This window comes from Haliaeetus leucocephalus, unplaced genomic scaffold, assembly GCF_000737465.1.
Source record: "Haliaeetus leucocephalus isolate CR32 unplaced genomic scaffold, Haliaeetus_leucocephalus-4.0 Scaffold932, whole genome shotgun sequence".
Lineage (NCBI taxonomy): Eukaryota > Metazoa > Chordata > Aves > Accipitriformes > Accipitridae > Haliaeetus > Haliaeetus leucocephalus.
In genome coordinates this window covers 12,202,832-12,214,075 of record NW_010973368.1, presented here as the reverse complement: position 1 = coordinate 12,214,075, position 11,244 = coordinate 12,202,832, and the positions used below count along the sequence as shown (strand labels likewise).

The 11,244-nt window shown below is 41.1% G+C and overlaps 1 protein-coding gene across 1 annotated transcript; it reads right to left on the bottom strand.

Moving 5' to 3' along the window:
• Positions 1-867: 867 nt before the first annotated feature.
• Positions 868-10,928, bottom strand: UBR7 (ubiquitin protein ligase E3 component n-recognin 7 (putative)). The gene is made up of 10 exons (XM_010583872.1): positions 10,631-10,928; positions 10,406-10,466; positions 8,737-8,832; positions 7,570-7,623; positions 6,265-6,370; positions 4,837-5,021; positions 4,135-4,266; positions 3,576-3,738; positions 2,608-2,669; positions 868-1,777 (listed from the first exon to the last, which is right to left on the bottom strand). The coding sequence occupies exons 1-10, from the start codon at positions 10,672-10,674 to the stop codon at positions 1,685-1,687; spliced, it is 996 nt and encodes a 331-aa protein (XP_010582174.1). The 5' UTR covers positions 10,675-10,928; the 3' UTR covers positions 868-1,684.
• Positions 10,929-11,244: the final 316 nt, after the last annotated feature.

Genomic DNA, 11,244 nt, shown 5'->3' with positions numbered 1-11,244 from the left:
GCCAGCCCTTGTTCCACACCTGCCTGCAACGTTGTGGGTCAGGGCGGAGGCAAAGGTCCAGGAATACCAGGCTTGGCTTGGCCCCTGAGATGTACCTTGGCCCCCCGGCCAACAGGCCATTGCTGTGCTGCCCTGTGTTTGTCTGGAGCGTGGATGGAAACAAAACACTGCAGCAGCACTTCAAAAAAACAAGAGAGTACTGATTGAACAGTTATTTAATTTTTAGATAGATAGTGTAGTTAGATATGCAGTTACAACTCCCATAACAGTTGCTACAAAAAAAGCACATACAATACCCAGAGTTAAATTTAAAAGCAACTAGTCATTTCGCATGAAACAAACTGATGAACTGAGCCTCTATGCTAGAACTAGCTTTTGTAAATAACGTGGTCAGAAACAATTAATAGGGAGAATGATAGATAAAAGGGCTGATTTTCTTCTCAAAAGTCATCATGGAAGCAGAATAGTACCCCCTGGTAAAGAAATTCTCCAACTACGTAAAGCAGGAGTTAAAATTAGAACCTTCTTAAAGCATGTTTTGGGGTTTGTGGGTAAAGAGAACTAAAAACTACATTAGGCTCCAAACTTATGAAAAGTCAGTATTTAATTGTAGCTAAGTGTAGATTCTTAAAAGTCAGCAGAACAGCTCCTGTTCCATGATTATCACAGTGGTTATAAAAAAGATCACGTTTTATACTGCAGCAAAATTCCAGGATGCTGCAGTGTTTTCAGGAACATTTAGGAACTAGAATAATTTGCAGTAGGCTAGTTTTTAAAATCAAAGCGCATTAGAAGTCCTATAACAAACCCGCCTCTGATGCTTAATTTGTAATTTAGTACCTCCTCCTGGATATTGTTTATATTCTAGTGAGTGGATAAAGTTCATGTGACAAATTTTTGTGTGTAAAACATCACTGTACAATATTAGAAACAAAGTTTTTGAATTTATAAAAACAGAACATTCTGGTGCATCAAGCCTAACCTACAGTTTCTCATTTTTCACCTGCCTAGGGAGCGCCTCCACAGTGGGGAGCGAGCATGCGGAAGTGCAGTGCTGTTTACTTCAGCTGATGTGACCCAAATGCCAGAATGCAACTTCACCCAACAGCCATGACCATAAGGCATGCCTGCTTTACCCCTTTCAGGAGCTTTGCCTCCCTCCATGTCGTAAACAGACACTCGCTTTGTGCAGGCAGCCTTTGCTAGAATTGCTGCACCCCGAAGAGATGATACACAGCCATTTAAAGCAGGAAAGCAACGCACTCCCGCCCTGCAAAGCGCCCTGAGTGTGTGTTGCCTGCACTGCACAGAGGGGAGGGCAGGCAGACCCCACCCGGGTTTTAGTGCAGCGTACAGCTGTAGGCACTAACAGTAGAACAGGTGAAAGGCTAAAGGGAATACATGTGGCACACACTGTTCTTGGAACAAGCCATCCTCCCCCTGGAGACACGGCCAGCTTTCAGGAGTGGAATGCAAAGTCGATCAGTACTGAAATCCCTATAAATGCAATGTACCTGTTAAGAACATGTTTTAGTCGCTACAAGTAAAGGAAGTATGAGACAAAATGAAGATGTTTCTTGGGACAGTTGGATTTTGATGAGAAGCCGAACACTGAAGATGCCTCTTCTGGTTGCCAATGAGTATTGTTTTCCCAGTTTTCCTTTCAGACCCAGACCCTCTCAGTCTAACTACAGTAGTACTGCATCCTGTTAGTCCGTCGTCTTTTCCGTGACTGAAATTCCTCAAAGAAGTGCTGAATGTCTTCTCTTTTAACCACCTAGGGGAAGCAACATGAAACCCAAGTTGTGGTACAAGAATTCAATTAAACGATCCTTTTTTTTTTTTTCTTGCATGCATCCCACATGTAATACACAAGGCATATAAAAGCATGTATCCTGAAATCTCTCTGACACAGCTTACAAAACAGTTTTCCTGTTGTACCCAAGAGATGATTAATGCCCAAATTCTCTTATAATGAGAATACAAACACAGAAACGAGCTCCCCAAAGGTAGAACAAGCACATGGAGCAAAACTCCTGATGGTATTTTTAATGGGTTTGACCACTTGCTTTTATCATCAGAAAAATTAACACAAAGCAAGATTTTCACTAGCTCACTTCACTCATTACAATGTAACTAAGAATGGCAATTTAGCAAATAAGCCAACAAAATGCTTGTGTGGATTAATAATAGCATGAAAATTCCTCCAGAAAAACAACTGACAAGACTGTTTGCCAATATTTAGTCAGTCCTTATTCTTCTAAGGGTTTAAATTCAATCTAAGAAAAAAAAAAAGGTTAAGAGCTTTTTTCCTGAATGCTTTTCCTAGACCAACAGAAGTTTCATTTAAATTTCAGAACTGCTCTCAGTACTTTATAGACAGATTTCTGTAAGGTTCCTGTTATCTCTCAGCAATGTCATTAAGGAAATAAAACTTAAATTGCAATGAAATCAGGGATTTTTAATTTCTACTGCAGTGCCAACAACCCCAGGAGACAGGAAAAAAAATATTGTAACATCGATAGCATCACAGTATTCAACACCCATCCCTAAACAGTACTTTAAAACACGCTTTCTGGCAAACAAATTCTGTGAGTTGTGCCTTACCGTTCCCTCATCTGCAAATCTCCTGAGATAGTCCGTCAGTTCTGTCTTTAAATCATTGTATTCTGGATGGAGAAGCAAAGGCAAGGGAAAGAAAACAAAAAAACCAAGAAGGTACCCAGCTTTAGTTTAACACAACACTGGCTCAAGAAGACAACTTGTTCTACTTCCTCTTGTCATTCGTTAGATTTACTTGAGACAAATCTAGGTTTGAACTGTATTATAAATAATAATAATAAAAAGAAAGGCAAGTCCAGGTAAACATGAGAAGCCTAGTAATTTATCAGACTAGCCTACACAGTCTGATTATCCGTTCAGGTTAATCTTCAGAGAAACATATAGAAGTTCAGTCAGTGAATTGCTCCCCTGCTCCCAGCTTCCCACTGCAAAAGCACGCATGGGTCATTCTGGGAAGTCCTAGCCTGGAACTCAAGATTGGGCAAGTGTCCTCACCAGAGCACAAACCCCTCACTCAGAAGGGGGAAACACGGCTCCAGTTACAAAATACCTCAAAATACCCTACTGCCTTGTCAATATACTCTGCGGCAAAGCTGCCAGGGAGCACCCTGCACCCCCGCTTCACACAGACTGGCACTCGCCCAGACAACAGGAGATTACCAAAACAACAGAACAGGGTAAGATAAATAAGCCAGACAGCAGAAGTGTAAATTAACATTTAAATATTCACGTTACAAAAAATTACCATCAATACAATATCTAAGATGTTAAATAGAGGAAATGTTCCCACACCATGTAGTTCCTCGATGTAAGTTAAAGCTGTAACAGGCCAGAGAGGACAAACTTCTCTAGAGTAATCCTGATTGAGGTGGGTGTGCAATCTGTCATACAGTCTTCTACATGTTACTTCAAAAATAGTTTGACACCACACTGCAAGACCCGATACTAATCTCTTATTGGAAACTGTTCACTTAAAGTGTTAAGGTAGATTCTAAAAATGAAGTTGTATTTACCACAGATGAGTTCTACTTGCTGGACTCTGTTCATGCTGTTAAGGGTGTCCATTAAAGGATCTCTCCGCTCTGTGTCTTGGTCACTGGTACCTTTATTTTCGTAAGCCAAGACAGTGTCACATTCATCTGTCAGGAACTGGACTTCAAGCTCTGAATACATTTTCTGGAGAATAAAGTAAAATTTACTGTCACGTTACAAAACTTCTCAGGTGGAGATGCTCTTCCCCAATCCTTTTTGTGTATCGCAAATAGTAACAATAAAAATAATAATGTACATTTTGTATCCAGCATTTCAAGCATCTCCCCATAACGACTTCCAAAGCAATACTGGATTTAAGCAGCAAAGAAAATACAAATGTTTAGAAGCTCCTTCGTGCTGTATTAATTCCAAAGGATTCAGTGTGTTTCTTTATGTGGGGTGGAAGGGGTTTTTAGGTGTTTATATGCAAAGTAAGAACGTTTACATAGATTTTATCTACAAGCTTCTCTTCAGAGATTCTCTGGGAGCTCCTCCCTGCCTCCCCCATGTCAAGGATGGTGATGAAGAGAGAATACATACCAAACAGTCTTCACAGGTGCATAATTTACTTCTCCAGTTCGATGGCCAAAAGGTGGCGGTGTCCTTTTTTAAAAATTCCTTGCTTTGGAGTTCCTTCAGCTTGCAGACTGGCTCCTCACTCTTAGTAACCACCTGAATTAAAATGAGAGTGTTCAGTGCTCTATAACATCAAATACACTCTGTTCTTTCCAGCATGTCATTTTCCTTACGCAAGATTTTTCTTTTGTCTCAGACACATTTATTTTTATAAACAACCTATATTACCATTACATCCACATCCGGATTCTGACGTGGTTTTAGCAGTTTCCACTGGAAATTTCTGTAGAAATTTACTGCAATAGCCATAAATGTTTAAGACATCAGAGCTCGACTATCATGCAAATGCAGCTACAATGCATAATACTCCTCTATTAGAAAAAACTCAGAATTTGCCTCAATGTAAAGGCCAGCTGGCTGACAAGAAGGGATGGATCTAACCTATCCACAAACAGACATTACACCCTTGTCACCCACTTCTGCAAGCGTGTTCCACAGCCTACGCTGTACTCCACAGAGACCGCGCATTTGCGGTGTCAGTGACTGAACACAAAAACAGACTGAAAGCATTTACCTCTTCAGTGAACCTATACAGAAAGAGGTGGGCTTTACTTCACCTATCATCAGCATGAAGATGTACAGGACAGAAAAGAAGGTACATTTTACCTCCAGACAGGCAGACCCAGAGCTAGTGGATGGTTCATTAAACTGTTCCACTTGCTTTTCCTCCTTCGTTTCTTGGTGTTCCACTTCACTTTCTTTTTTTATTTCTTTTTTCTGCTCTTCACTTTCCTCAACCTTCAGGACAATCCCTTCATCTTCAAGGGAGTTCACTTTGGTCAAAGCAGGAACTGGAAGATACATACCCTTGTAAATGAAAATTCTGTACTAGACAATGTGCAGGCTACCACAGACGTTCTCTCTGCTTTATAATGCAGTCCCAAAGAGCATCTAGATCACTTTATACACTGCAGGGTCCTGGATATACTCTACAGCTGTCCAAAGACACAGTGACCTAGGTATACAGAGAAATGGCTCCCTCCTTCACCATAGTCTTCTTCACCTACCATACTCCTAATTCTAAAATACTCTGCTTCCCAAAATCTAAGCCTTAGGAGAGGGTAAAGGGTATCACAATTTGAGATAGTTCTGTACTAAGATGCTTGTCCTTCTTGACACCCCTTGATAGCTATTGCAGGTTCAATAGCTGTCGCGTACTTTTTTGCTGACTTGGTGTCAGAGTCCTTCATTTTCTCCAGACACACACACCCCAAAAACTCCATGTCAGATTAACTACACTAACCACTTCCTTATTTAAAGCAAGTTTTTCTTTTGATGTCAATTCAAATGTGTGCCCTGTGACATAGCTAGTTAGAAGAAGGAAAACCAAAAACAAACAAAAAACCCCATTATGTACTGTATTTGCATTAGAAGGAAGAGAACTCCAGGTAGGCCAGCTTGGAATCCTTAAAATCACCATTGAAATTTCTGGCACATAAGCGATCAATCACCAGCTGGTGTAAGCAACATTTAGGAGAGTACATGAAACTAGCTCTTTCCACAGAAATCAAGTCATCTACCCTTCCGATCCCAAAGAGACCACATAGCAGACAGAGGCCTGGCATGACCACAGGGAACACATGTCCTGAGCACAGCCCCAGTTCTACTCAGATAAGGTTTTACACATTCATTTCAGGTCACTCTATCACTCACTCTTCGCTGCTCAGAGCCTCTTATACTCAGCTGTTTGCCTCACTGCTTCCCTTAGGATGGCTCTTCAGTTCTTTGATCCAGTTTAGAAATTAAGTTCCTTGAGACAAGTATTAAATCTTCATCCATCTATGTGCTAGCACATCTTTGATAAAATAAATAAAACAGTGAGCACCACAGAATTAAGATTTAGGAATGAGAACTGCATTTTTTTTTTTTAACAACACTTACTGCAGCCCCACATGTTCCACTGCTGAAGGCGACTGTCCAATATAATGAGTATCATTTCTCCAACCACTTAAAACAGTATTATGTCATTAATCAACCACATATGAGAAATACATGCTAACAAAATATTGGCTCAGATCTCTTAATTTTCTTTACCTGCTAATTGCGATGCATAAGCCCATAGGAAATGGCAGTGATTCATGCAGGCTTGGCACACCATTTCATGGAAGTCTCCACTTTCAGGGGGAACTGCACCAAGATGCTATCAAAAGAAACAAGCACGCAGCAGTGAAGCGTTCGCTGCAAATTAACAGACTCAACTCTAGGTTTACGGGAAGTAAAACATCAACTGCCATCACATTTTCAGCACAAGTGTACACTCCTGCTAACTTTCTACAGTGATTATCAACATAATTTAAAGACTGGAAAGAGATGACCAAAATTCCAGGGAAAAACTGAAATAATTCTCTCTTTTTCTACAGCCTTTTATGCCTTTTACATACCCAGAAATCTCAGTCCTATCTTTATCTCATTTCTAGATTATATTCTTCTAAACTGTCCTAAACACAGGACAGGTGAAGATACCTCTTGCACACTGCACATTTAAACTCTTAAATAACTTTTTATGATTGCTTCCTTATGTGTAAGAGATTGTAAGTCTTCGTATTGATCACATACTGAACATAAGAATTAGGTCCCAAAGCTCTCCATAAGCTGGTGAGAACTATGTAGGCAATTAAAAGCACTTAACGGCTTTCTTTTGAAAAGCATTATTGCAAAGCTCACAGTAGGCAGCATAACATTCTTCATACATACATATATACAAAAGAATCCTATAGTTTACCTACAGAACCCATAATTGAAGCCAATGATCTTTTTTTTTTTTTTCTTTGATCCTGCAACTTCAAACACAGAATTTCACTCATGCCCTTCAAGGCACAAGAAGCTGAATCCTTAATGCTTTACACATTAAGTAGGACATTCACTGAAGTGCTGAGCTGCTTTTGAAAGACTTTTCCAAAGTTTGTAATCAGGAACCAACAACACAGTTTGTTTCTTGCTACTTAAAGGAATTACAGTTTAAAAAGCATTCTTTTGAATGAAGAACTATGCAGGTAGTTGAATATGATGTGACTGAGTAAGAATCTTTTTCTCTACTGATTATACTGATTAGAATTTTCCAATTAGAGAGACAGTTATAAAGTTGTTATTTTTTTCTACAGTGGTAACCTTCAAAAAGGTAGAACTTTTCCTAGGTTTTTTGGACTGGAGCGGACAGCAGTGTAAGATTAAACTTCCAATATTCCTTTGCATAGGATGAAAAGAAATACCTTAGAACTCATGTACTAATCTTTTGAGAACTACAGCAAACCTTCCCAAGTAAGAACAACCATACAAACTTGACCGACAGTAACTTATTTCTATGCAAATGGAAATTCTGCTACTTATAAGTTTCCTTACCCTTCCATGGAACCAGTCTTCACAAACTATGCATTGGATCATCTCATCTGGAATCTAGATGAACGGTCATATTATTAGCACTAATAGCGACAGCCAGAATCTTTCACAAGCCTCAAACTGCAGTATTATGCAAAGTCTGCTGAAGTGAATTGCACTTCCCTCTTTACCCACACACAGGAAGCTGCCATTAATAAGTAGTTACTGCTTCATTAGTCAGTTTGCTTCCCTGAAGTTCATATGTAATTTGTTGTATTATCAAGACTGTGGAAATTCCCACTTATTATTACAAAACTAGTTTTCCCAGTAGAACAAGACATTCTCACACAGAAGAGCTGATACAAGTTAATACACTATCAATATCTTTCCTCCTGTGAACAGAAATGCATGAACAGGCAGCTTAGCAAAAGAAAGGTATTGATATTCATGATGTCATCAGGTTTATACAGGGGTGCCAGAATCCTAACTTAACTGTCCACAATGCAGTACAGTACAAACTGCTTTGCTATGAAACAATTATTAATGATTTCTTTAGAAATGTCTAGCTATCTCTGAACTTCAGAGAGCTGAGTTCATAAAATACTTTTTTGTATTTGAAAGACTTGTGCCTTCCTTATTCTTTAAAAACAACTAACTTCCATGACTGCAAACAAAAGTGTGTGTGTGCAAACCAAGTGGTATATTTTAATACTTCAGACAGAGAAAAAGCATTCTGACTATTGTAAAGGAAAGCTAAAGCCAGCGCTACAGGACAGACTCTCCCATCCCACAAGCCTTGTCAGAGCACTGTTGCAGGCACAAGGAAGCAGATTCTAGTCTCTCCTAACATGTGCAATGTGTTTATTCTGCGCTTGCCACATTCCTCAAGATGATGAGAAACCCACCCCCTAAGGGAACTCTGTAACTTTAGAGAGAGGAAAGCAGAGAGAACTGCAGCAGCGTTTTGTCCAAATGATGGTTTGTCCTTAAGACATAAACATATTCTACCATTTAAAAAAAAACCTGATAAAGTAATTATTTTATACAGCACATGACAACCAAAAGCAATATGGAACATATGATTTCTTAAAGTGGGATCTTCCTTGTAAAGCAGTTCAGTGACCGCCCTTTGCACAATTTTGCATAAATACCATCTATACGTGAATACCCCTGGTTTTTTGTATTTCTTACCTCATCTTCAGGATCAGGATAAGGTCTTTTACAAGTACAGTATAATCCATAGAAATTGTCATTATACTTATTTCCTGAATTCACTTTGCCCTTCTCCTAGGAGAAAAGGAAAACAAAGTCTCAATAGACAATGCAGTGAAAAACGAAAGACAGAAAATACATATAATCTAGAGAAACCCAATTCCTGTTCCACTTTAATTCCTAAAAGCAATCACTATACTCATCAGCGTGAAAATCCAAAAAGAAAGATATTATCCAGATGCCTATTCTATACAGCAAGCAGCAGATAGGGCACTTGAGGAATACTGAAGTTCAAAAGGAAGAGGAAAAACAGTCTTTCCAACTTTGTAACAAATGGCAACTGTGGTGTTTGTTAAGCTACTGCTAATCCAAAACAATATAAGAGTCTTGATCACCAATCACACCCGCCTGCTGCCATTATAGCAACATCTGTCAATTTATTGTGCACCTTCCCCTCCGTTTTTTTTATTAAACATCCAGATTGTGATCCAAACCCAACTTTGTTTCATCTTACCACCAAGCTTCCACTAAATTCATGTCATATAAGTCTCACTCTACAGGAGAGGATTATCTAAATTACAAAACATGCTGAATGAAATTCAATTACAGGTAATCCCATTTAAAAAAAAACAGCTAATACAGCTGCAGCCAGAGGGCTTCAGAACTGCACGTAGTTGCAGCCTAAGGCCACCATCAGCCCCTGCAGAAACAGCTGTGACCATTTATGATGTTACTACAAAACGTCTTCTACCACTATTCTGACAAAGGAAGAATGGACAATGCGAGCACTGGCATCCATTAAATCAGCCAGATTAATGGATGGATGCTGAAGGTCACTTAACCTGTACAATTGATTTTGCACTGAACTGAAGGAGGAACAACCACGTGATCCATTTCATTGACTCAAATGAGAAACAGTAACATCTTAAAATTGTCACAGGTGTCTCTGTGGGTATCACTCGACTGTAGCCCTAGGCTGACTAGCTCTGGATCCATCCCAGTCCTGCCAGGACAAAATGGGCATACACAAAACCACTTGCTGTTTCTACATCTGGACTGTTACTACCCTGGGAGCAGCACTGCAGGCAAGCCAAGCAGCTTCCTGTCACTGCTTCCCAGAAGATTACCGATTACTTAACGAGTCCAAAATGCCCACCCAGTATGAAAGCACAGGGGGCTTGATACAGTAAAAAACTATCCCATCAGTAGGCTCTGGTGACAACCTATCAAAAAAGATCAGGGCACTAATGCCACCACGAAGAAGGGGAGGAGACTGTCCCTTTGACAGCAGCACAACCCCAAATTTCCTTAATGTAACTGCAAAATCGCACCCTAAAAGGTTCTCCTGAAGCCAGCTTAAAGCTAATGAGATAATTAGCACAGGCACCACGACATGTTTCTGACATACACTGACAATGGATGCAGAACTGCTGCATTCATGGATGACAAGGATCAAACATTCTCTCTCCTCTCAACATTTCCCTTTGGTCCCTCAACAGTTTTATCTCCTGCTGTAATACTCCTGCCTTGTTTGACTTGCTGGGAAAAGCAGAAGCATCGCATGAGTCAGCACTGGCTGAGGCAAGGCACCGACCTCCCAAGACTGTTATTTTGATTCTGTATGTATGAAACCTATGTCTGAACTTACTGGGAGTAACTTGCACTGCAGATTTTTGAACTTGCTATTTCCACAGTCACAGCGGAAGTTCCTGGAAAGAAAAACATAGCATTTCAGGTTTTTTATTAACCAAAACCACATTACTTTTGTGTTCATAACAATTCCCAGCAGTTTATTAGGAGCCATAAAAATATTCTTGCAGCTATTTAAACAATCGCATCAGTCAGAACTGGCCAAAGGGCCTTGCAGCCTTACCCTCTCACATAGCATTCTCGGCAGATCTCGGCTAACACCATCATTTGCAACAGCGCTTGGCTGGGAGACCACAAGGGCACAGCTAACCCCGGGTGCTGCAACTACCATACTCAAAAACGCGAGCACGTATTGGCAGAAGAGGAGCATGAATTGGTTCGTTTCCGAAGGCTGGATCCACGCAGCTGATTAAGCTCTTGCCTCCTCCTCAGACACCTAAGCTCTCACTCAAAAGGGGCTGGCATGCCAAGAGAACGGGGGAATACGGGCGCCTCAGGGACCCGACCTCAGTTGCCTGTGCAGTTTTGCTAGAGTGTATGAGGTACACACTGGAACGCTGTCCCACCTCACCGAAAGGCGGAGGAGGCTCTGGGGAGATTCCCCTGTCTAACTCACCTCACACCACAGCCCCCAGAAGAGCGTCCCAGCAGTCGGGTCCGGGAGGAGAAGGCAAGCGGCGACGGCCAGCGTACACGCCCCTCCTCGCTTGCCCGGCCCGCGTTTCGCTCCGGGGCGGCTGTGAGGAGCCGACAGGGCCGGCAGAAGCCACGGGAGACGCGCCGGGCCCAGCGCGCCGCAGGCTGAGGGGGCTCGAGGGGCCGCCCCCACCCACCGAC